Source organism: Alligator mississippiensis, chromosome 4, assembly GCF_030867095.1.
Source record: "Alligator mississippiensis isolate rAllMis1 chromosome 4, rAllMis1, whole genome shotgun sequence".
NCBI lineage: Eukaryota > Metazoa > Chordata > Crocodylia > Alligatoridae > Alligator > Alligator mississippiensis.
Genome location: NC_081827.1, coordinates 211943294 through 211970328, shown reverse-complemented (window position 1 = coordinate 211970328; position 27035 = coordinate 211943294). Strand labels below are relative to the sequence as shown.

The 27035-nt window shown below is 46.6% G+C and overlaps 1 protein-coding gene across 2 annotated transcripts in view; it reads left to right on the top strand.

Moving 5' to 3' along the window:
* Positions 1 to 22410: 22410 nt before the first annotated feature.
* The window catches only part of ITGA6 (integrin subunit alpha 6), a 70497-nt gene continuing 65872 nt past the window's right edge, over positions 22411 to 27035 (top strand). For both annotated transcript variants that reach the window (XM_014599577.3, XM_014599578.3), the window contains exon 1: positions 22411 to 22677. In XM_014599577.3, the coding sequence (XP_014455063.2) occupies positions 22499 to 22677 (179 nt within the window). In that variant the 5' untranslated portion in view covers positions 22411 to 22498. The remainder of the gene's footprint in view (positions 22678 to 27035) is intronic.

Here is a 27035-nt window from a genome sequence, read left to right as displayed (position 1 = left end):
TCAGTGACTGGTGCCTCCTGAGTCTTCCAGGGTCCCCCCCACAGTCGATCACAGAGCTGGGGTGGCACATGGGGTGGGGGGGCAGCGCGCTTGGTGGCAGACCTGGACTTCCGGTCCACTTCTGGGTTCGCCACTGAACATGCGGGGACCCCCCACTCCCGTGCTCCTGTGGGATGCTTCATCCGCCCCAGTATCACAGCGTTCATGAGACACACCTGGTACCTCAAGGTATGTAGAAAAAACATTTAAAGCTGTGTCTATGCTGATTCAGAGAATCAGCATCGAATCTTCAGATTTGGATTCAGCTGAACTGAATTGGGGACAGTGATCCGAATCAATGAATTGAATCACTGTCCCCAATTCAGCCGAATCTGAATCCAAATTGAATATGGCCCGTTTCACACACCCTTAATATACTGACTGTTATTTCATTATAGAAATATTACATAAAAGAGAATCATAAAGCCATGAAGACTTGAGAAGACAAATGTTCAAAAGCATGTAAAGCCAATCTTTGAAATTCAGGCCCAAGATTTTACAAACAGTTTTTTTCACAGCTTTTGGTATATGAAAAATTATACCATAAAACTTAAATATGGACATTTGTACTAGCAGTTCTGAACCTGTCACCTTTTCTACTGCAATCAGAGATTAGTTGACCAGTCATGCAAAATGACCATGCCTGAATAAGGAATAATCTTGATTATACCAGAGTAGAGGAATGCAGGTTTGGATCCAAATTCTTCATGGCCCATAACTTTCAAGAAACTTTGATAATACTAGCTACATAGATCACAATTCTCTCAAGGTCTTATAGTTCAAAAGATGCTGGTGAATCCAATTTCTATATTAGCCTGAGGAAGAAGCAGAGAATGCATCTTGTTGCTAGTAAAATTAGGATTACCCACTCCATACCATGCCCCAAGAATATTAGGGATTTCCATGTCAGTGATGACTGTAAAACAGCCTTCTGAAAGCTTGCACTATGCTCTGCACAGTTATTATACATGTGTACAAGATGCAGGTTTTCTAAAAGCATAGTTTTCTTAGGAAAGCCATGCATATCTGATCTAGTGATGAATGTGTATCCAGCTTATCTAGAATCAAATACAACCTCTACTGCCTCCAGTTCCCTTAACCCACACTACTTTTTAAATTCATGTCCGTAAATGTGTAGTTTTATGAACAATGTCATATGGACAAAAGAGACTGGGCTGAGACAATCAGCCAAACTTCCTTCTACTTGCAATATAGGTAAAAAATAAAAATCAAGTCTCCAGCAACAGACAGTCCAGACAGTCAGTCAGACAGTCAAAGAGCCTGAGATTGACTCAATTTAATCTTCACAGCTTGAAGCTGCATAGATTGAACAGATAAGCAAGAGAACAGACTTCTACTTTTGATTCTAGAAATGCAGCCACATGCCTGCAGTGGCCCAGGCCAAAAGCTGGGGGAGCTGGAGCACACTTCCCTGCTTGGCTGGAGCAGACAGCTTGGGCCAAGGCTAGCCTGCCCACCCTGCAAGGGAAGAGTCTGCCGAGGGAGGTGCAAAACACCCTGGAATGCTGGGGGACTGAGAGTTATTTTGAATCTGTAGGGGCTCTGGGACAGAAGTTCAATAAACTGATTTACTCTGAATCAGTTAAGTCTCATACTACATCCATCCAGGTTTATTTTAAACTGGTTTCAGTTATTTTGAAAGTGGTTTATGTGCACTGAACTTCTGTTGTATTACAGATTTGAGCCAGTTTCTGACTGGTTATACCAATTTATGTGCAATTTCCGTCCCTAGGATAACAAAGTATTTAAATTTACTAGGTGATACTTCTATGATTCTGCCAGCTGATGAACTATTGGCATCACAGTCCTCCAAAAGCCACTCAATCATCTTTCTGGAAATTGCATAAGTGATTTGGGGGGTGAAAAAGTTTTACTATTTTTATGTTTACATTTGACCTAAGTGTTTTTATCTTATCAAAATAGACATGTATAAATGTATTAAACATGTTTTTATAAATGGTAACAGCTTAGGAATGTTCCAAACCTGATTTTTAGAAAACTAAGAGAGTTTCTCTTGAAAGGGACAATTGGGGGCCACTGTGAACAAATCATCTGCTGAAAATGATCAGTATTACAAGACTTTTTGACATAAAGCAATTTTAAAAGATGTTTATGGCTTGCCTTTTTTACCAGTGTATGTCATTATCAGAAAAGATCTTTAAAACTCTCAGAACCAAATCCTGATCCCACAGAAGTCACTAAAAATGTTGCCATTACCTTCACCAGGACTAGATTTTAGCACTAAAAATATAAGATTAAAAAATGATAAAAAAATGGAATGATGAGCAATGTTTTATATAGATCCTTAAAATAATTGCATCCTTAAAGTCTTATTAGTGTTTGCATTTTTTTTCTTTCTATAGAACTGTACTTCAGTAATTAATAGTCATTTTTAAAAATATCTTCAGTTGTTCTGGACAAATGAACAAAATAGTGAATTGCTTGAAATCAGTGAAGCCAACACAACTATCTTTATTGTTTACACTGCTCCCATGAAACCCTTTTGCCAAACTGATGAGGTTTACAGTTCACTTGCTAAGCTTGTCGGCTTGTGGCAGCACAATGAAATGACTCTTTTCACAGAATGAAACTCGAATGGTAGGGGAACCATATCCTCATAAAAAAGATTATGTATATGTCCATAGATTCTTAGGGCTTTTCTACACATGGAAGGGATTACTTCTATCCACGGACACTATTTTGCAATAAAATACAAAATTCATGCTTAACTTAAGGTACTTTAACAATCAATAAGGAACAGTTAATCAGGAAGAGCTTCATGTATAGATGAGCCCTTTCATTTGAGTTTTCATAAGCCTTTTATTTTCTGTTTGTAAATATTTAAAGGCTTTCCAACATTCGTCCATTAATAACAAACTACTGTAACGCTTTTAAAATTTGTTGGAATAAATCAGAATATAAAAGCAACTGGGTGTCATTTGTAGGTTTAGAATCATGCACAGATTTTTGTATTTCATTACAGTAGATTTTCATATTTTCCCTGATCCATCCTGTACATGAATGAGCATTAAGGGTGGAAGGGTTTCTTATAGCAACTTTCTAGCCACATTAAGGTGCCATTTTTGACACCTGTGTGCTGGTTGCAATTTGCTCACCATTGTAATGTCAATGCCTGAATAGACTGGTATACAAGGTAATATTGAAAATCCAGAGGGCATTTGAAGCTGCATCTCTGACTTATTACAGTACAGGTACTCCTCACTTAACGACCTACCTGTTTAACAACTGCGCGGACTTACGACCAGCTCTCCGAGCAGTCGGTATTGTACAAAACGTATTGTGGAAACGGCAGCGTGGCGTTTCAAGCCAAGGCACGCAGTATCAAGGAGTGGCTCCTCACTTATCGACCAATTCGCTTAACGACCTAGTCGCAGGAACGGAACTCGGTCGTTAAATGAGGAGTGCCTGTACTTGAACCACCACACCACAGTTTAGTCTTGATTATCCTATCCCTTCTTCAGGGAATTAAACAACTAAACTTCAGGACACCACCATATTGCTCTCTTCACCTCCTGGGCATTCAGTATCTTGTTCAAACTGGCAGCTGTATAGGAGAGTGTACAAATTCCTCATTCCTGATTTTTTTTTCCTCTGGTGTGTGTAGCAGGGGCCCCCTACCCCTGTTAATAGGAAGGCCTGAATAGGTAGGAAAGCAGGAGTCAGGCAGGACAACAAGTGTGGGGGCCCAGGTGGACTGAACCTGGGATTAAAAATCCAGATAGCTAATGAAGTAATTAGCTACACCTGGCTTGAGGGGAGAGAGGCAGAAGGCCCAATCATGTGACCAGGAGCTGGGCTGGGGACATAAGCTCTGTCTCTGCAGCAGGGAAAGAAAGGAGCCTGAGAGAAAGGAAGTGGGCACAGGCCCTCATAAGCTGCTCAAGAGAGCTGCAGGTAAGAGGGCCCCAATGAAAGGTAGGGGCCCATGGGCAACACTGCCCTGAGGGAGGGAGACTATTTGTTATGAAGCAGATGGCTTGTGTTTTTCCCTTTTTTGCTGTTCTGTTTTGGACTTGTAACTGGAAGACTGGGTTGTGCCTATAGGGGTAGAGGAGCACACGTACAGGGGGTGCTTGAGTTTGCTTCCTTGCAATAGGTCTCAGAAGTCAGCCCTAAGGCAAAGGACTAGGGACTAGTGAGGTGAAAGTGGATCCCCAAGAAAGGGAGGCTGCTGGCAAGGCAAGGCTGAGGTCTTGAACAGTAGGCCAAGGTGGAAGGTACAGTCAGAACAAAGAGCCAAGGTTAGGACAGCTGAAACCTTGACAAGTGCTCAGAATCCTATGTGAGCACCTCCTTGAAGGGTAAGTACCAGACAGACAGCAAAGACCCCAAGACAGAGGTTGATTTAGGATTTATTGGGGCCCTGGGTAACCACAAAATTGGGGGGCCTCCTCTAAAGATGCGTTGATATAGTGGTCACATACTGGATTGGCACCAATAAAAGGAAAGCTAAATTGGCTGCACCAGCCATAAGAAGCCAATAATGTTAATGTCACCAATAAATGCTGCATGCACACAGCCAGGAATGCAGTCGGGCAGCTTGGAGAACAGCGTCCTGACAGTAAGTCAGTGTTGGGGAAGGGGTGTGGGGGAGACAGATGGAGGCTCCTAGAGTGATGGAGGGAGTGGGCCAGGGGCAACTACTGCCCAGCCAGGGCAGTGACTGTGACCCTGGGAGTGGGATGGAGTCACAGACAGCTTGTTCAAGACATGCTGGGGTGGCGGGGAGGGAGGATGGCTCCTTACTGCTGCGTGCACCCCTGGGGAAGGCATGGGGGAATGTGCCCCGCCCCCCCCAACTTATGCATGGTGCGAGGGTGGGCTGTCCACTGTGGACTCAGGGCCAGGGGCAATGTTAGCCTCTTCCCGGCAGGGGGGCTGGACTTGAGGTGGGCTCAGTTGTGTGGGACAGGTGGCAGTGCTGGAAGGGGTGGCTATGGGAGGGCTACAGGGAATTTTGGGGTGGCTATAGTCCCCCAAACCTCCCCTCATGTTGCACTAGCTTGGGACACACTGCTCTGCTGTCTTTCCCTCAGGAGCACTGCACAGAGTACCCTGAGCAGGGGCAGTGCTAGCGGTGGCTTGTGGGGGCTAGAACCACCCCAAAGTTCTCTGTAGCCTACTTGTACCCTCCCTTCCCAGCACTGCCGCTGCTACCACAGCCTGCCCTGCACAGCTGAGCCCATCCTGGACTCAGCCTCAGCCCATTCCCCCTGCCAAGAAGAGGTCGGTGCTGCTGCAAGCCTCTGCTCCATGTACAAATCCAGGGGGACACATGCCCCCCCCCCCAGGTGCATGCAGTGGCAGGGAGCTTCCCCCCCTTCCCCCCCTGCCGCATGCCCCTGGATGAGCTGCCCATGGCTCTGTCCTGCTCCCAGTCCTGGGGCTCTATTCACTGTCCTAGCTGGGCAGCCCCAGCCCCACTCCCTCCCTCACTGTGGGAGCCTGATCTGCCACCCTCTCCACCATGGCCCTTCTCTCCCCCATGGCCCTTCCCCCACTACAATTTACCTGCTGCCTGGCTGTGATCTTGGCTATGTGTGGCAGCACCTTTAATTTTGCAGGTTCCCTTGTGTGCCGCCTGCCAATGATTTGTGGAGGGGCCCTGCTTATGGCTCAGTCCTTGGCAGAGAAGTGAAAGCCATAGTCTTCAACTTGGTGCCATTTTTGTCTCCCCACAGCTGATTGGCTGAGGGGCCCTGGTAGCCTTGGCGCTTGCTGCCCACCAGCGGGGAGATGAAAACGGTGTCAGGTTTAAAACTGCAGCTTTTGCTTCCCTGTTGATGAGAACTGAGCTGCAAGTGTGGCCTCCGATTGGCAGGAGCCACTGGGCCCAGGCCCGCTGGCCTGTGCATTAATCTGCCTGTGCCCCAAGGTTGGGCTAACCTGACCAGGCAGACTAAGACCTAATGAGGCTATGCCTGTCCCTAGGGACCACTTCCTCCAACAGCCAACAATGTGACATTGAGGTCATGGCAGGCAAGAGACTGGGGGTGAGGTGGGACTGGGTAAGGACTGACAAGTGGGGTGGCCCACAAGGGGGATCAGCAGCCAGAATGGCTACTATTCTTCTCCACCCCCCTCACCCCCAACTGCAGGTATCACCGTGTACAAACACAACCAGTGCTTGAACTCACCTCATGCTTCCATTAATAAGGTTCTTAGTTCTCCATCTCGAACTGTCTTGTTGGTGGTTTTTTACTTTTTTGAAATGTAGTTCTGTAGCCTCGTCCCAAACAATTTTTTCTGTTTATATATTATTGCAGCTCTTATCACTGTTTCCTGCATGCTATCGAACAGAGCTATGAAAATGGCTGCGACTGGCAAAAATAGGTTTGAAGGTGGAATTAAGCAAGGGATATGATGGGAATTTATTATTTTGACCCTAAACATAAGAATGTTATTACCTTCTGGTAACTATCCCACAAAGTACAGTGCAAAGTATCCCAGAATACATGTGGCAAAGATTCACCATCGGATGCCTGACAAGAAAACGGATTATTTCAAGCCATCACCATGCTGTGTTGCCACAATGCTACTAAGATGAAGTAGATTAGTGGCATGATGACAGTATGGTGTGGATGTGCTGCTTGCACAACAGTCATTGCAGGTCATTTAATGCTGATATACAACCTGTAATACTTTTATAGTACAAACCTGCCCATTATTGACTCCAAGATCAACATGGGCCGACAATGCGAGGTCACGGTTGGCAGGGCCAACCGGACCCTATCGTACATCCAAAGGTGCATCTCGAGTAGGGCCAAGGAGGTGATCCTCCCCCTCTGTGACACTGGTCAGGACACCGCTGGAGTACTGTGTCCAGTTCTGGGCACCCCACTTCAAGAGGGATGTGGACAACATTGAGAGGGTCCAGAGGAGGGCCACTTGCATGATCTGGGGACAGCAGGGCAGACCCTACAATGAGAGGCTACAGGACCTGAACCTGTTCAGCCTTCATAAGAGAAGGCTGAGGGGGGACCTGGTGACCGTCTATAAACTCACTAAGGGGGACCAGAAGGGTTTGGGGGAGACCTTGTTTCCCCTAGCGTCCCCCTGGGATAACAAGGAATAACGGCCACAAGTTGTTGGAGAGTATGTTTAGATTAGACATCTGTAAGAACTACTTCACAGTCGGGGCGGCTAGGATCTGGAACCAACTTCCAAGGGAAGTGGTGCTGGCTCCTACCCTGGGGGTCTTTAAGAAGAGGCTTGATGCCTACCTGGCTGGGGTCATTTGAGCCCAGTTTTCCTCCTGCCCAGGCAGGGGGTCGGACTTGAAGATCTACAAGGTCCCTTCCGACCCTATTTCTATGATTCTAAGAAATATAATTACAAACCCCTAAACTGATATAAGATATTTACATGTGACACTGCATTCAATAGATTCATAGATGTTGGGGTTGGAAGGGACCTCAATAGATCATCGAGTCCGACCCCCTGCATAGGCAGGAAAGAGTGCTGGGTTTAGATGACCCCAGCTAGATGCCTATCTAACCTCCTCTTGAAGACCCCTAGGGTAGGGGAGAGCACCACCTCCCTTGGGAGCCTGTTCCAGACCCTGGCCACTCGAACTGTGAAGAAGATCTTCCTAATGCCCAGTCTAAATCTGCTCTCTACTAGCTTGTGGCCATTATTTCTTGTAACCCCCAGGGGTGCCTTGGTGAGTAAAGCCTCACCAATTCCCTTCTGTGCCCCCGTGATGAACTTATAGGCAGCCACAAGGTCACCTCTCAACCTTCTCTTGCAGAGGCTGAAGAGGTCCAGGTGCCCCAGTCTCTCCTCATAGGGCTTGGCCTGCAAGCCCTTAACCATACAAGTGGCCCTTCTCTGGACCCTCTCCAGGTTATCTGCATCCCTCTTGAAGTGTGGCGCCCAAAATTGAACGCAGTATTCCAACTGCGGTCTGACCAGCACCCGATAGAGGGGAAGTATCACCTCCTTGGATCTGTTCGTCATGCATCTGCTGATGCACGATAAAGTGCCATTAGCTTTTCTGATGGCTTCGTCACACTGCCGACTCACGTTCATCTTGGAGTCCACAAGGACTCCAAGATCCCTTTCCGCTTCTGTTCCACCAAGCAGGTCATTTCCTAGGCAGTAGGCATGCTGGACATTTTTCCTCCCTAGGTGCAGCACTTTGCATTTCTCCTTGTTGAACTGCATTCTGTTGTTTTCTGCCCATATGTCCAACCTGTCCAGGTCTGCTTGCAGCTGTTCCCTGCCCTTCGGCATGTCCACTTCGCCCCACAGTTGTCATATGCAAACTTGGACAGAGTACACTTCACTCCCTCGTCCAAGTCGCTGATGAAGATATTGAAGAGTATTGGTCCAAGGACCGAGCCCTGCGGGACCCCACTGCCCACACCCTTCCAGGTTGATACGGACCCATCCACTATGACCCTCTGGGTGCGACCCTCTAGCCAATTCACCACCCACCTGACTGTGTAGTTATCCAAGTCACAGCCTCTTAACTTGTTCACGAGCATGGGGTGGGATACCATATCGAAGGCCTTCCTGAAGTCTAAGTAAATGACGTCAACCCCTACTCCTGCGTCCAGGTGTTTTGTAACCTGGTCATAAAAAGAGACTAGTCAGGCATGATCTACCTGCTACGATCCCATGCTGGTTTCCCCTCAGCATAATTTTTCCTGCTGGGCTCTTGCAAATGTGAGCCTTGATAATTTTTTCAAAGACTTTGCCACTGATGGAGGTGAGACTGACCGGCCTATAGTTGCCTGGGTCCTCCTTCCTCTCCCTTGAAAATGGGGACCACATTAGCCCTTTTCTAGTCCTCCAGGACTTGGCCTGTGCGCCACGAGCGTTCAAATATTCTCGCCAGTGGCTTCGCAATGACGTCAGCCAGCGCCTTCAGTACCCTCGGATGGAGCTCATCCGGGCCTGTTGACTTAAACACATCCAGTTTCTCCGGGTGACTCTGCACCATCTCGGGGTCTACGCATGGTAGTCTGGCGCCTTGCTGCTGCCTCTCTACAATCCCAGTAAGAGCCTTGTCTTGCCCCTCACTTAGGAACACTGAGGCAAAGAACTCGTTGAGGAGTTCAGCCTTGTCCCCCCCCTGTCCGTCACCAATTGCTTATGCCCATTTAGTAGAGGTCCTATTCCACCCTGGGCCTTCTTTTTACTCCCTATATATCTAAAGAATAATTTTTTGTTATCTTTAACTTGGGATGCCCTTCTCAGCTCCATGGCAGCTTTGGCCTGTCTAACTGCCTCCCTACAAGCGCAAGCAGAGGAGGTATACTCCTCTTTAGTAATCTCTCCCCATTTCCACTTTTTATATGCCTCCCTTTTAGCTCGTAGACTGCGCTGGATTTCTCTAGTCAGCCAAGGAAGCCTCTTGGCCCCTTTCCTCCGCATTGGGATAGTCTCCCTCTGTGCCCAAAGGATCATTTCCTTAAGGCACAGCCACCCTTCCTGGGCTCCCAACTCTTTAAAACTCTTACTCTGCAGTGCGTCCTTGACTAAATGCCTGAGTTCATTGAAATCAGCTTTCCTAAAGTCTAGCACTTTCACCTTACTAGTTACCTTACCCACTTGACGTCTTATGGTGAATCCTATTATTTGGTGATCACTGTCCCCCAGGTGACCACTGATGTGTAGGTCTCCTACCATGTCATCCCCTGTTGCCACTACCAGGTCCAGTAAGGCATTCCCCCTAGTGGGACCATGTACCTCCTGCATCAGATGGAGGTCCTGTACACAGGATAGGAACCTGCGTGAACGGTGGGACTTTGCTGTCTGCATCTCCCAGCAGATGTCTGGGTAGTTTAGGTCCCCCATGACTACCGCCTCCCTAGTTTTTATGGTCTCCGAGAGCTGCCTCAGGAGCCCCAAATCTAGTTCTTTCCCTTGGTGTGGGGGTCTGTAGCAGATCCCTACCACCAAATCCCTTTCTCCTTGACTTCCATTAACCTAACCCACAATCAGGAAATTTGCACTATTTCCAGGGACGTGCAAAATGGAGCACGGGTAACTGGGAACTCAAAATGGGTTATTCATAGCGTGGGCAGTGATCAACCTCCGGTACAGATGAGTATCAATATCTGGGAACAGGTAAGCACAGGTAGGTCTAGGTATCGCTTCAATAAACAAACATACAGGCAACCCAGCAGGTAAGCACATGCAGAGGCGCCCCGAGCAGGATGCAGGGCCTGGGAAAAATCAGTCTGTGCAGGGCCCCACCCCCAGATGCAAGGAAGCCGGTAGTGGATTTGAGAGGGTGGGGGTGGGTGTTGCTGAGTGGCCGGAGGCAATGGATTCGGTGGTGGGGGAGGGAGGTAGCAGCCAGGTGTGAAGCTGGAAGCAGCATGGAGTTGCTGCTCTGCCTGGCTTCACAGGGCACCCCCCCAACATGGAGCCCAGAATAGTCACTGCAATCCACCCCCCCCCCCCCAAAAGGGATGGTCCTGAGCATGGGTAATGTGGGTAACAATACAGTAGGTACGTACAGGCAACAAAGCAAATAAACACAGGTAAATGAAGGTACCATTTCAGTAAGCATATACAGGCAGGAACCAGGTAACTCCAATATGACATCTTTAAAGAATACCCATAATTATTAACATCAACATTACATCAATCATAAAATATGAGGTGCACTCAACACCCCCTGGGGTGTCCCCTGGAGCCCCTCTCCCTTTGAGTCCAGGCTTGGGCTTGCCTCCTGATGGAGGAAAAGGAAGACTCCAAAATCTCTTTTTCTCCCCCTGACAGCACCAGGCTCCTGTCCCACAACCTGGGACCATATATATTTAGCTCTTGCAGGGGCCCCTCCCAGGGCACCTCTCCTGCGGGACCTGTTCCCCAGCAACTCCTGCTTTCCAGAGCAGTCGGGGCTTGTCCCCTGGATGTCAGCTCCCCATGGCCTCTCCCCAGTGGTGCCTCCAGTTCCTCTCCAGGCCAGGCGCCCACTCTGGGCACCCAGGCCAAGCTGCGCTGCGTCCTCCAGCTATCTGGCCTCGTACCAGGGGTTTTCCTTTCCCCGCTGCCCTGTGCCCTCTGGCACTGAGGGCTCCGTTGGCTATGCCAAGCTGTGCTGCCACTGGGTCCAGCCATCCGGCTTCACATGGGGGTCTTCCCTGGGCTCCACTCTGGGCACCAAGGGCTCTTTTAGATATGCCGAGCCACGCTGCTGGCTCCGGCTGCCTGGCCCGAACCACCTTAAGGAGCTCCCTGGGGCTGAGGCTCCATGCACTGGTTCATGCACCGTGAGGTGGCCCGAGTGGTCTCAAACCACTCCCAGGGCTGAGGCTCTGTGCACCTGGGTTGTGCACTGCAGGAGCCTCCTGCTGCTTGAATCCTTGAGTGGTGTCTTCAGGGGTTTTTCTGGGCAATTGCCCACTAGGCAGCTCTTCCCAGGTTTCTGGACCCCGCTCTTCTTGAGTTCCTCAACGCGTCTTTCCCAGTGTGCCGAGCACGCCATCCTTTTATTCACTCCGGAGGCCCCGTCTCCAGAGTCTTGCAGACCTGCAAAGTGCAGACTTCCATTGGGTCTGGTGCTCCTTGTCCTCCACTCCCCTGCTTCTGAGCAGGGGTGGGGCAAACCCCTCCCAGCCATTGCCTGATTGGTGGAAATGTTCCATCAATTGGGAGCGCTCTCTTCCAAACCTTGGCAACAGTGGTGAGCCTGCCACCTGTATAAAGGGATTAGATGTCCACCCATCTGATCTATGATCAAATCCTAAGATGTTACTAGATTACTTTTGCAACCTTTGCTCAGCTAGATTTCATTGATTTCTGTGGGAATTTTGCCAAAATAAGGAGGCTTGAATGAAATCTGAGGGAGGATCTTTTTAAATTGTAGTTTTAAACATATTTGAACAAATCCTATCTGCTATTCAGGGCAATCCAACTAAAATAAAGGCAAAGCTATTATTAGATGCTGTAGAAATGGTGTACATCGCAAACTAACATCTGAAGAAGGTGAAAGCTGACAACTGTATAGGGTCCAGTAACTAATTCCTCAATATTCTTCCCAGAAAATGAGGACATTGTAGAAATGGAACTTGTCTGCTAGAGTTGTTTGTTATTGTCCTATCTGAAGTGAGATGCTTTTTTTGCAGTCATGAGGTTCCTACAGCTGATGCTACTATTTGAGATTAGCCTTCAGATTTCATGAGGCAAGCAGACTTTTTTGCTTTGTTTACACTGGTTTTGGAAATGCTTCTGAAAACTATGTTTGAATTTGTTTTAAACACAGTTCCCACTGAATCAGTTAACATACTAATGTGCCTAAAGTATCAAAATTGTAACAGAGGGTGTATTTGGCAGCAGTGTTGGTCTGAAACCAAAAAAAAAAAAAAAAAAAAAAAGGAGGCAAAAATCTAGAACTCTTGGTTCAGAGATAATACCTTTTTATTAGACCAACTGAGAAATTGCACAAAAAAAAAAAAATCTTTGAGCTTTCAGACTAACATGCCCTTCATCAGGCTCAGGGAAAGTTAAGCTCTCATGGACCTAGAGGAAGATTTCCAGCTTCTGCTTCCTCTGTGCAAAAATGAAGCTTGTTTCCTACATATGGGGACTTTTTTACCATCTTTAACTTTCCCTGAGCCTGGCGAAGGGTATGAGAGCCCAAAAGCTTGCAGAAAATTTTCTTTTTCCAATTTCTCAGTTGGTCTAATAAAAGCTATCATCTCTGAGCCAAGCGTTCTAGAGTTGTTTAAAATTGTAACACAGTTACACATACTGAACATCAAAGTGTTCAATCTGGAAAAAAAATACTAAAGTTCAGATTATTATCCAAAATGAATCATTTTTCCAAATGTTTTTATGGACCCACCAGATGCAGTGACTCTCCATACCAATTATTTTTCCTACAGTGGACTGTGCTATAGTCTTGAGTAAGTCACAACAGTATCCTTCCTTCCCAGCTATGCCAGTCAAATTCTTCACTGGAGAGCAGGTGCAATATATATTCACTCCTATTTCCTCTTCAGGGAGCAGGTTAGGAAGCTGATTTTTCCTAATCTGGTACAAGTGTATTCAATAAGCCTGTTCACTGCTCTGTCATTTCCTGGAGCCTGTGTTCTTTCTTCACTGTGATGCTGGGAAATACCAGAGCTCTCCATTCCTATGATAACTGATTCTCTGGAGAATGGAAGACACTTCTCTGCAGAGAGTTCTTCACAAAGTCTCTAATACAATATAGAATTGTGTATATATGACTATATTGTTTTCTTCTTAAATATTGAAATAAGGCAAAATAGGGTAAATTTTAAGTGTTTTGAAGTTCAAAGTGGATTGTGGTAGCACAGAAAAATGCACACATCCTATCTGTTTGTTGGACTGGCTAGGCCTCTATTTCCATCTCAGCCCCCTTCCCCCACCCAACACTTCTGATAATTAGTCCTTGAAGTGTTTTCTGCCAAACACAACAGGGAAGAGAAGCCAAACAAATCTGTATGAAGGAAGGCCCAAGAGGTAAGAAAGCCACTTTGTCACACTTCCGGAAAGAACCCCCAAATCTAGTCTCCATTGTTTTTTTTTGTTTTGTTTTGTTTTAACAGGGCAATAGTCCCAGAAAGCAGTACAAAACTTTTTTTTTTTCTTTCTATGAAAATCCCATGGAGAGTGACTACTCAGTTCACAGTGGCTCCGACTTTAAAATCCAGTATAAATTGGATTTTAAAAGGGATATCCTGAAACTCAAGATGTTTGAAAGACTTGAATGCTTAAGTCCAAATTCAGATGCAAGTTAAATAGCTGTTGCATCACACAAGTCATTTAAAGTTGTGGGCATGCATAGTAAGGCTGAATTTTAGCCCTCGAGCTATAGTTACAAGCACAAGAAGAGGGATGTCATCCAAATTCTCCATCCATGTAACATTAGTGTGTTATTTAATGGAACTCTCCACATTTCTGTAACTAGTGCCAGCCAGAAAGGCATTTCCTTTTCACAAGGAAAGTAAACTATCTAGAGCAAAAAGCTGAAAGCTCCCTTAACCAGCGTGACATGAGTATGTGTTGATTTACTCCCTTTTTGGTTCAACCTCCAAAGGAGTTGCCTCCTACTACACTTTTTTTTTTTTTTTGTAGCTTCCATCCTTTAGTGAAAAGGAAGAGAACAGCACAGTAAGTGTTTTATTCTGAGTATTTCAACTTGCTTACTGAAATGTTCTCAATACTGATTTCACATGGGTCATAACTGTCAGTAAACCTTTACTGTTGCATCAGTCTTTTTATGGGGGGGGCGGGTTGGAAAAATAGGGTCAGGCCCTTGGTTTGCTCTGTTTTGATCCATGAAGAAGGCCTGCAGGTTTTTGTTAAGAATATCTTCTACTTGCTATTATGTACCTGAATACACCAGTTCCTGATGCTTCTTAATTTGACCAACCCAAAAGAGACAAAAAAAGAGTTGGACAACTCCACCACTGAACTCTTGTACCATGTATTTCTGGTGAGTCCTCAACAGCACTTGTCCAAATGTGCCTGATCTATATACTTGGAGTGATTGCAATGACGACTAATTTTGCTTATAATAAATACCTTGTCATTAATGATTTTTTTTTTTTTAGATGTTTTACTACCAAGATAAATACTTAAAGAACCAAGAGGTACTTGCTGTGTTTGAGTGAATAGATCATGTACTAAAAAGTGCTATGAACACACGCACATTATTCCATTAACATCAGCAAAGGCAGGTTTTCCTTCAAATACAAATGTGGTGCATGACTAGCTTTACCATATCAGCTATGAACTCTGGTGTAATGGGAGAGTCTTGGGTTCAAAGCTTAAGTTTTAAATCTTTGTTGCCTTACATGAATTCTTTCTCCTAGTCTTTGAACGGTTGTTAGGACTTGGCTACTACTGTGGCCCCTAGTTGGTTATAAATGTCTCTGAAACCTATTTTTACCTCTTAAGCTATGGTGGTTGTTGTGGTTTTTTACAAATACATTTGTAAAAACAGACATACTGATACCCATACACCCAGAAAGTAGCCTATAAAATCAAATTATCATTGAATAGGTCTTGGAAAAAGCATCCTTACAATCTTGTTATAGCAACCCAAACTGTTGGGTGTTTTAATACCCTTACATAGATTTCATAGATTTCATAGACATTAGGGCTGGAAGGGACCTCGGAAGATCATCGAGTCCAGCCCCCTGCCCACAGGGCAGGAAGTCAGCTGGGGTCACAGGATCCCAGCAAGATAAGCATCCAGTTTGCTCTTGAAGGTGATCAATGTAGGCGCTTGAACCACCTCTGGTGGCAAGCTGTTCCAGACCTTGGGGGCTCGGACAGTAAAGAAATTCTTCCTTATGTCCAGCCTGAAACGGTCTTGTAGTAGTTTATGACCATTTGACCTAGTCGTCATCCCTTGGGGCACTCTGGTGAACAAATGTTCCCCCAGATACTGTTGGTCACCCCTGATAAACGTATAGGTGGCCATCAGATCACGCCTGAGCCTGCACTTTTCCAGGCTAAAGAGCCCTAGGGCTCTCAGCCTGTCATCGTAGGGTCTGCTTCCCTGACCTCTGATCATGCGTGTGGCTCTTCTCTGGACTCTCTCAAGCTTCTCCACATCCTTTTTGAATTGTGGAGTCCAAAACTGGACGCAGTACTCCAGCTGAGGCCTCACCAAGGTCGAGTACAGGGGGAGAATGACGTCCCGGGATTTGCTTGAGAAGCATCTATGGATGCAAGCCAACATTTTGGTCGCTTTACTAGCCGCAGCATCGCATTGCAGGCTCATGTTCATCTTGTGGTCAATGATGACCCCCAAGTCTCTTTCTTCCATAGTGCTAGCCAGCATAGCACTGCCAAGCCTATAAGGATGCTGCAGGTTTTTGTTCCCAAGGTGGAGAACCTTGCATTTATCGATGTTGAACACCATCAGATTCTCATCTGCCCACTTGCTGAGCCTGTCCAGGTCAGCCTGGATCACCCGCCTGTCTTCTGGTGTGGATGCTTTGCCCCAAAGTTTGGTGTCATCGGCGAACTTGGCCAGTCCGCTTCTGACTCCAGTGTCCACATCATTAATAAAGATGTTGAACAGTATGGGTCCAAGGACAGAGCCCTGGGGGACCCCACTGGTCACAGGACACCATGATGAGTGACTTCCATCAATTACTACCCTCTGGGTCCGACCACGGAGCCAATTTTCCAGCCAGTGGATCATGGAGGACCCAAGGCGACAATTGGCCAGGTTCTCTAAGAGGTGATCATGGGAAACCAGATCGAAGGCTTTTCTGAAGTCAAGATATATGACATCAATCTCTTCTCCCTTGTCCAGGTGATAGGTCACCTGGTCGTAGAAGGAAATGAGATTGGTCAAGCAAGACCTACCCGCAACAAACCCGTGCTGGCTATCCCTTAAGATGTTGGCATCAGCCAGTCCATTAAGGATGGCCTCTTTAATAAACTTTTCTAACATGTTTCTATTTGGCAGCACACTCCTCTGATCTCTGGCAAAACATGATCAGGAATGAATCCCTTCTTACAGAGTATTTGCTGAGATGTTTGCTCTCCAGACACTTCTTTGGAGCAGTTTTAGAATGACCAGTCTGAATGTGCCTGAAAGCTTGGATGGAAAAAATGTTGTTGTTTTTTTGTGTGTGTGACTGGTCATGCTAAAACTAGCTGAAAAGACAGGCCTCAGGGCTGGGTGAAAATGTTCTCTTCTTGTAAAAGAAAGAAACTGATATTTTTGGAAAAAATGGGAAAGAAGCTGATATAGAACACTGACAGCAGTGTAAGCTGAATGTCCGTCTGCAGGAATTCCAGACAGAAAATCTTCCTTCATCCTTTTAAAACTGTGATCCTAAATATCAAATGTCTTGTCAAACAATAACTGAAGAATTCAAGTCAGAAATATTATAAATTTACTCAAATTGACTGTTACGAAGAAAAAGGTTATTTCCCCTCCCCCCCTTTTTCCCATCTCTCCTTTAAAAAAATAAATAAATATATAAATAAATAAATCTTTCAGGCTGCTAGATGTTTTAAGGGAAGGGGAAAACTACTTTAAAGTTCAGTGCATCTGGTCATCTGGAACTGCTGTTCACTTTTTTTTGAAGAGGGCTGGTAGTAAGATGAAAAATTGAATTTTTAGGAATCTTTTCCTAAATAAAGTACTGAGAATGGGTTACAACAGGGGTTAGCAACCCCTGGCATGTGCGCCGGCATGCGAGGCCACTTTGCTCGGCACACCACCACCAGCTTGGGTTCTAGGCAGCTGCTGCCAGCCATGAAGCCTGGGTGGGCAGCTGCAAGCCCTGCTGCAAGCAAACTGGGCTCCGTGGTTGGCAGCAGCTACTCGGGGCCTGCTCTAGGCTCCAGCATTAGCTCCATACTGGTGGGTGCACATGTGCCTCGGAGCGGACGGTGGGGGAGCGGCCTGAGGCAGTGCAAGCCCGGCCTCTCCCCCACTGCTGGCAAAGAGCTGATGACTGGGCTCTGGAGGCCGGCGCAGCTGTTTGTAACCAGCCCAGGCTCTGGGCAGCTGCAGCCGGCAGGTGGCAAACAGCTGCGCCAGGCTCCACAGCCCTGGCATCAGCTTCATGCTGGCAGCAACTGCATGTGCACCTCAGAGCGGACAGTGGGAGGGCTGTGCTGCTTCAGGCCCTATCCCCACTGCCCGCTCCAAGGTGTGTGTGCACCCACCAGTATGGAGCTGATGCCAGTGCCTGGAGCAGCTGTTGGCAGCCTCCCAGTTGCAGCCAGCCCAGGCTCTGGTAGCTGCTGCCAACCATGGAGCCCAGGCTGCTTGCAGCAAGGCTGACAGCTGAGCCTGCCTGACTTCCACCTTCGCCCAGCCCCCCCCCCCCCGCCATGAGGTTGATGATGCCCCCTTGCCAGAAGCACCGCACCTTTTGTGGGCTTGGGTAGGTGGTTGGGCTGATGGGCAGGCTCTGGGCCGGGGCCTTGGCCAGTTGTGCTGCAGCGTGGGGTGTGGCTCCCCAGGGAGGCACAGGAGCTCTGACGGGACCAGGGCATTGTTGGGTCAGACTTTGTCCAGTGGCCCAGGATCCTGGCTCCATGTGCCTGCGCATCTGGTTCTGTGTGTCTGTCTGCCTCTGTGTGTCTGTGCCCACACATCTGGTTCTGGATGTGTGTGTGTGTGCACGTGTCTGTTCTGGTTCTCTGTATTTGTGCATGTGTCTCTGTCTCATTGCCTCCTGTTGAACTTGTTGCAATATTTATGATTTATTAAATATATTAATATGCAGTGTGTCCTGCCATGTTCCTACCTGTTTCTTTTCTCTTCCCCCCCCCCCTTTTGTTTTTCTGGCATGCTCACACTCCCACACCTTCCAAGGTAGACATTGTGGGTTTTTTTGGCACTCCAGCCAAAAAACATTGCCTACCCCTGTGTTACAAGATATTATAAAGCACTAGCCTTCAATTATTTACAAACTGTATAAATATAGCCATGATTGTTATTGTGTAAATATCAATGGTAGAAATACAAATACTGATAGTGTAAACACAACTATTTTTTAATTGCCCTGACCTCTAACCTGCTCGGAGCACACTTCTTTTTTTTCCCCCCCCCCTCAAAATGCCAACAGCTGCAGGTGTCTTATGTACTCCAGTGCTCTTACAAGTCCTAACAACAGCAGTGAACCAGAAGCAAAGATAACAGTAGTAAAAATTCTAACACAAATATGCTAGCAAATAAAAGGTTAATTGTTTGTTCAGCTGATTGCCAGTGTTCAGAGGTGTTAACATAATAGAAGTTACCTGAGAACTAGCAGTTTAAAAAAATTGTGAAAGTGTTGCTTTCAAGAAACTGTTCAAAGAGCTTGATTTGACATATACACATTCTGGACATGTAAAATTAATTAATATTTAAAATGATTAAAGTTTAATAATTTGGAGTTCCTCATAATTGGGTCTAGCATGGTAGGTCTGGATCAGGTTTTCTGAATTTAGATTTAAAAAAAGAGAATACACTTATTATCACTTAAAAATGAAAAGGGGATATAGTTGCATATTTCCACTTTTAAAGACGGGTGTTTTTTTGTTTTTTTTTTTTATGTGCCACATTAAAGAAATTCAGCTGTATCCCCCTCTGTAACGGTAAATGATTTGCAACTCTTTAGGTCAGATAAATGTAAGGTATTGTTCAAATAGAAGGTAAAAGTTTAGCTGTGTGAAACATCGCTCTTTCAAGTTTCTCCAGCAGACAAAATAAAACATCTTTTGTGGCTCCAGCTCCCCACACCTTTCTTCTGAAAATGAAAAATTATTTGTTATAATTAACTACACAGCTTGTTACATTGAGGAGGAGAGCAGGCTTGGCACGGATGTTTTCTCAATATGTAGGCTCAGCAGGCCAACGCCTTGTAGTCCATTTGGCAGAAAACCAACATACCATTAGTGAGCAGACACCTGAAAACTCAGCTATGGCAGAGCATGTGTTTTAAAGATAGGCCACATGGTTTTGATCTAGCTGAAAGATGGCATCTTTTTTTATATTCAGTACAGTGGCCAAAGTTAATTTTAATTGGTTGTTATACCTAATCCTTATTCTCTCTTTTTTTTTTTTTTTATACTGGGATACTGAAGGGCTTCTTATTCTGCACTGTTTCAGTTTCTAGATCAGTGATTCTCAACTTCTTTTAAGATCATGGCACTCCTCATTAGACTCATTGCTCTCTTTGGAAAATGCCAGTCCTTAGTTTACACTTCTTTTTTGGCTGCAAGAAAAATAGAGAATTTTTTTTTTGTTGCAAGCAACTCAAAGATCACAGCACATCAGAATGTTTTTAATGCCATGAATTCCTATTTGAAATCTCTGGGTTCATTTTGTGAATCATCCTTGCACACGCCTGGTAGTGCTAATGTTGTGACACACCCTGGAAAGGGTCTCTGGTGCTGTGGCACCGGTTCTAAAAAGTCCAATAACATTATCTTTTTGAAGGTAGGATCCATTTCTGAGATTCCACAGTCTGACTGGGAAAGGAAAAGGGAAATAACCATTTCCCACTTGTTTCTCTTATTTCTGTAGGACAAATTAAAGTGCATAGAGTAAAATGTTGTTTAAGTGCCCATCCAAGGGCCATACTACAAAGCACTCCTAAAGAGTTTGAGTGTAGTTCTACTCTACCTTTTTATAAGCAATCCTTCTTGTCAGTCCTGTGAGTGATCACTCCAAACAAGTCTTATGCAGCTCATAGATTCATAGATGTTAGGGTCGGAAGGGACCTCAATAGATCATCAAGTCCGACCCCCTGCATAAGCAGGAAAGAGTGCTGGGTCTAGATGACCCCAGAGTGCTGGGTCTAGATGACTCGTCCAACCTCCTCTTGAAGACCCCCAGGGTAGGGGAGAGCACCACCTCCCTTGGGAGCCCGTTCCAGACCTTGGCCACTCGAACTGTGAAGAAGTTCTTCCTTATGTCCAGTCTAAATCTGCTCTCTACTAGCTTGTGGCCATTGTTTCTTGTAACCCCCGGGGACGCCTTGGTGAATAAATCCTCACCAATTCCCTTCTGTGCCCCCGTGATGAACTTATAGGCAGCCACAAGGTCACCTCTCAACCTTCTCTTGTGGAGGCTGAAAAGGTCCAGTTTCTCTAGTCTCTCCTCGTAGGGCTTGGTCTGCAGGCCCTTGACCATACGAGTTGCCCTTCGCTGTACCCTCTCCAGGTTATCCGCATCCTTCTTGAAGTGTGGCGCCCAGAATTGCACGCAGTACTCCAACTGCGGTCTGACCAACGCCCTATAGAGGGGAAGTATCACCTCCCTGGACCTATTTGTCATGCATCTGCTGATGCACGATAAAGTGCCATTGGCTTTTCTGATGGCTTCGTCACACTGCCGGCTCATGTTCATCTTGGAGTCCACTAGGACTCCAAGATCCCTTTCCACCTCTGTGCCACCCAGCAGGTCATTCCCTAGGCTGTAGGTGTGCTGGACATTTTTCCTCCCTAGGTGCATCACTTTGCATTTCTCCTTGTTGAACTGCATCTTGTTGTTTTCTGCCCACTTGTCCAGCCTATCCAGGTCCAGCTGTGGTTTGGAACCCTCATTACTGAGTTACTTTTGGAGAGGAGACTGTTCAGAGAAGTTTTTCCTGTAGCAACTACTATGGATAATAACGATGAATAAAACTTGGCAAAATGTGAACTTCATTAGGGATTTCCACCCTCGGCCCCCCCTATGTGACAAGGACATCTCAACCACTTTTCAGATATGGTATAACAGTATTTGAATGATGCCCCCTACCTCATTAAAAGAGTTATGCAGAGCAACTACTACACTTCTTAATGTATTATGGGATGCAGCTCTGATTGTTCTTGAGGGGAAAAAATTCTTTATTACTTTGATACACATCTCAGAGTTGTTTTAAAAATTTGTTGTTCGTATTTGTTTTCAAGTTCTTATTAATTACCAGCACATTTATGGGCTATAATCAAGGAAACTTACTGTAGCAAGTCCTCTCCATCTTCGAAGTCCATGACAGTGTAGTGTTTGTCAACAGTTTTCTGCCATGAGAGTGAAGTGACCATGTGACCAAACACTGGATTATAAAATTGCATAAATCTGACTGTGCTGGGATGAAACTTTATCAGGTGGAAAAGGCATCTCCCTCTGAGATCCTTATTTGACCAAACATGCATGAAGGTTTCCAGCCTATAGACTATGGGACACATTTTTGGGTGACTTAATACTTGCCTGTACTTTCTTCTGGCTTGGGGCTTATGAGTCTTTATAGCTAAAAACTTGCTTACACACCTGTTATTTGAGCACAGTTGCTCAGGCTCGCTATGCTGGAATAACTGTCCTGGCCTAACTCTCGTTGGAATAGCTCTCCTTACAGAATCAAAGCATCTGCCCAGACTGCTAACCAGAATGGTGGTTTTGCTTTAAATCTTCCTCCTGCGTTTTTCCAAAGCCACCTTTTGGCCCTTTAGAGGAGTCTTAAAACTTCTTCTGCCCCTACTCTAAAAAGTGTAATTGCTCTTTTCTAAGAAAGAGTACCGTATTACTTTTGGAGGTTTAGTGATTTAAAAAAAACAAACCCTTAATTTAGGAAAAGGAAGGGAGTGCTGGATGCCTAATGGCAGTGAACTACAGACCGAAATAAACCCGTGGTGCCCGTCGGCCGGGGGGTGCCGGGGCGCGGGGCTGCCGCGGGGAGAGGCGGCGGCGGCTGGGAGCCGCAGACGCGCTCCGTGACGGGCCAAGGACGGGGCGGACTGGGCTGGGCTCTGGAGGCGCCGCCAGCCCCTACACCCGCTGCCTCCCCCGCGCCTGCTCACGGGGCCGCCCCCGCCGGCCGCAGCCGAGGGCTGGAGCCTCCTCCCCAGCGGGGCGCGGCGGCCGCACCTGCCGGGGGGCCGGGCCGGGCGGGGCGGGCCGGCGCCGTCACTCCGCTCGCGGCCTCGGGAGAACAAGGGCCCTGCGCGGAGGAGTAGCAGGTTCCGCGGCCGCCGGCGGGAACAGATGGCGGCGCCGCTCGGCCTCTACCTGCGCCTGGGGCAGTGGCTGCTGCTGCTGCCCGGCCTCGCCCGCGCCTTCAACCTGGACGCGGAGCAGGCGGTCGTGCGGCGCGGCGGCAAGGGCAGCCTCTTCGGCTTCTCCCTGGCCATGCACTGGCAGCTGCAGCCGCAGGACAAGAGACTGTGAGTGACCCGGCCCCGGGCCAAACTTCCCCGCTCCCCTCCCCTCTGCTCCGCTCCGCTCCCCGGGCAGGTCCCGGGCGGGCAGCACCGACTCGGCCAGGCCGGGCCGCGGCCACCTGTTGGCGGGGCGGCGGAGCGGTGACGGGCGATCGCCATTTGCCGCCCCGGGCGCTGGTGCCGGGATCCGGGATCCGGGCGGGGGCGGTGCCAGGTCCCGCGGCCGCGGAGGGAGGCGGCTGCTTGAGGCGGGGGGGCCTGCAGGCTGCTGCCATGTGCGCCGCTCCCGGGGAGCCGCGGTCTCGCTGCCGGGGCCGGGGGAGCTGCGCCCCTCGCACGTGCTCCAGCTGTGAAGCTGGCTGGAAAAGACTTAAGCTGCTGCTTCCCCGGGCAGGAGGACAGCTAGTCCTCCGGGGCTCCGTCTGCCCCACCACTTGATCAGGAGCCCGGGAGGGATATCATAGTATTTTACCAGCTCCTTTTCAAGGCTGAGCTGGTCTCGCACTCCTCATGGGAAGACGGCACGGGGGCGGGTGTTGCCAGTGTAATGGTGCAAGGAAAGGCGGCGCTTATGGAACAGCCAAAGGCGAAATGAACGGGACCTTCTCCCAGGCCTCCTCCCCGGGCTTCCCTGCGGAGCTGCCTGGTGTTTACTACCTTCTGTATGTGGTATCGTTGGGTGACACTGAGGAGAAGTTTCCTTGTGACAGGACAAGTAAAGCCCTCATATTTTGCTTTAATGCAGAAAGAAATAAGAGCGTGGGAACTGCCCTTGCAAGAGAGAAGTGGGGCAAGTAGCAGTCAGAAAGAAAGTTACGTTTATAGGTCTGTATTTTGCCCTGACTTGCACTTGTGAAACTACTAATTGCAGTGAAGTTGCATGAGTGAACATCAACAGCTATTATTGTTAGCTCTTCATGCTTATAGGACAGGGGCTGCCAAAGGCAGAAGAATAAATATCTTAATGCAAGAAGTTGCTTTTTAGAATCGTACATCATTGTCCCATCTTGACGGCATTATTATTGCGGTTCTTAAAAGCTTGTGTCATTTTACTCTAAACGGTCAATAAAAGGACAATCTACAGTTTGTTAGACCTTGTATGGTACAGTCAAATGTGGCTAGTGAGTAGATATTAAAATGTCTAGGGATATTAAACCAATAGAAGGACAATGTACAGTTTATTAGCTTCCTATGGTATGGCCAAATGCAGCTAGTAGTTAGGAATTGGAATATGTGGGGACATAAAATCATTCTGTAGGGGTTCTTGGTCTTGGGAGGCCAGTTGCAATGTTCAGGCAAGTTTGTGAAATTTTAGATTAAAATTTCTCTCAGATTATTAGAACGACACTTCTGCGTTAGCTGTATGTATAGAACACTTGGTGGCAATTCAGATCTGAGGGAAGAGAAAATAAGCAGATCCTTAACTTATGGACAGGGCTCTCTGGAAAAAAAACCCTGAGTAATGCAGAACCAGACTAGGGAACAGTACGCACAGGCTGAATCCTGCAGACTCCATCGGAGTCGTGCAAACTACTGTAAGGTAGAAGACAGGGTAGAGTTGCACGTAATAGACTAACTTGAAGAGTGGCCCAGCAGTTTAGGTGCTCTCTGTGTTTTAGGAGACGAAGGTTCAATTCCCTGCTGTACCTCCATTTCTATCTGTAAAATGGGGTTAATTATATTTTCTGGCCTTACTGGGGTGTTGTAAGAATAAAAGCATTAAATATTGTAAACTGCCTGGATACTTCAGTAGTGTTGGCATATAAAATACATTATGCAGATAGCATCCCTAGAAGGCAACATTTTTAAGCTCTGTGGTGCTGGAAACATCTTGTCAAATAGCAACATAATCAAACTCAGTGGGAGTTTCGTCATTGGAAAACTGAACTAAAGGACTATTTTTCAGACTTTGTCTTGTATTAGTAAAAAACTAGATAAAATAATGGTACTTATTGTTGGTAGCAAACGACTCCTTTACAGAGTCCATTGGGTACACTGAGGCCACCCCAAACACAGGAACTCTTTCTAGAGGCAGGACAGCTTATGTCCTTTGTGCATGTGTTTCAGGGAGGTCTGGGTGCTGGCAGCAATTGAGCCTATTTGACAGTTAAGTAGGTAAAAATTACTGTTATTGTCACAGCTGAAGATAGGACATGCTGTTGGGAGTGATTTCAGACTACCTGTGGGTCTGCAGCTCTATCCAGCTTTGTTTTTTCAGCTCTTTTGCAAAGATAGTTTTATAAGCTGCGGCCTCATTGAATCAAACACCCAGATCAGCTGAAACAAAAACAATAGATTTATTTATTTTGCGTGTTCATCTTTATCGAATGCTAACTTCAAAGCTCAGCTATAGATTTTTAAGTGAGCACTATTAAACATGCAGCCAAAATGCACAAAACACATTTTACCACTGAACCTTAATTGAATGTGACAGCTGGGTTCTTGCTTGGCATGGTTCTTCAATCTAAATCATAAATCCAGACTGGGATCATTTTGTGCCAAGTAATTGGATCCTAGCAAAAGCAAGCAGGGAAGAGAATCCTTGGGCTTTATCATTTGAATCTAGGAATAGAGAACCCATTTCAGCATGCCAACTGCATGTTATCAAAGATGGTCTTTAGTTGTCTCAGCAATATTTTCTTAATCTTCCTTCTTTACCTGATACAGGTTTCAAGATAAATTATTTTCATTTTCTTGTCATCACTGTTTGATTGCTCAGAGTGAGAATTACAAAACCTTTGTAGGATGCGGGTGGGGAAATTTTGAGGAAGTATGACTAAGATCAAGGTACAATTGCAGTTGCCTTTAATAAAATAATGTTTACTTTTGATTATCTTTTCCTCATTCACAGGATGCAAAGGGTTGTATATTTCTAGATTTACATGATGGTAATTACTTACCATTATAATAAAAAGACAAGGACTTATATAATTGTAGATGACTGGTGTAGACTTGCTCCCAATTTCATAGGTCACTGCTACTATTAAGTATAAGGTTATGAGCTTCAGGGCAAATAACAGTTTCTGCTGCAGGAGGGAAGCTCTTCACTTGCAAGTGACAGAGGAGAAGAACTTGGGTTTATTAGCCAATTGCAGGATGTCTTTGAGCTGTCCCTGTGATATTATCAAAAAGCCAAATGCAAGACAGATCAGGTGAGGTGTTTCCAATAAGGATTGGAAAATAGTAACGATGACTGTAAATGGGACTGGTAAGATCTCCTCTGAAATGCTGATCGCTCATGTTGAAGAAATACAAACTCAAAGTGGAACTGATACAGGGAAGGCTGTCAGGCCAATCAGGGGAATGGAATATATATCTTTCAAGGGAGACTAAAAATGCCTGGTTTAGTAGTTAGTCTGGCAGAACAAAGGTTAAAGAAGTATGTGATTTCCCTCTTAGTACACCAAGTAAATGCCAGGAAAAGAGAAGAGCGGCTTAAGTGAAAGGACAATGTTGGCACAAGAACAAATGGCTATAAACAGGCCATGCATAAATTTAGACTGGAAATTAGAGGGAAGATTTTATCCATTAAGCAAATGAGATTCTAATACAGTTTTCCAATAAGAGTGGGCAACCAAAACATCTAGCTTTAAGATGGAGTTTGATCAATTGATGACCAATTTATGAAAGATATGCAGCAGCAGGAGGAAACTGAATTCAGTGATGCAGCAGATCACTTCTAGTCCTTTAGTTCATACCAATTGACACCATTAGAGATTTAATTTTGTGACTTAGACCAAGGTATCAAACTTATCCAGCCCATGGGGACAGATGAGTGGTATGGGACTAATCCATGGGCCAGATCAATGATGTGGGGCCAGATCAAGCATCCTTCCCCTTCCCCCCCACCTCACTCTACCCTATGCCAGATCTAATGCACATGGTGCCTGCTCCAGGCGGTTTAGGATCATAGAGGAGAGGCCTGGAGTCCTAGGCTTGGCGGCTGCTGCTGCTGCAAGAACAAGACATGGTGCCAGGCTTCTTCCTGCAGTACTGCTGCTCTTGCCTGGGTGCTTTGCAGCCAAGCCAGGAAGAGTAGCAGCTCTGGAGCCCCAGCAGCATGCTGCAACTTGCTCTCATAGTAGCAGCCAAGTACTTGGGCAAGAGCTGTTGTGCTGGATCCCTAGCAGTATTACACAGAGAAAGCAGCTCAGCCTTACATTGTGGCATTTGGCTGCTGCTGTAGGAGCAAGTTGCAGTACTTCTGGGCCTCTGGCGCCACAGTTCTCACCCGGGCTCTTGGCTCTGCAGGAAAGTCCCCCCATCACAGCTAGAGTCAGGGCAAATGTCTGTGGGCTGGATGACCTGGCTCTGATGTTTGACACCCCTGAGTTAGACCACTGATCCTACAAGCACTTGAG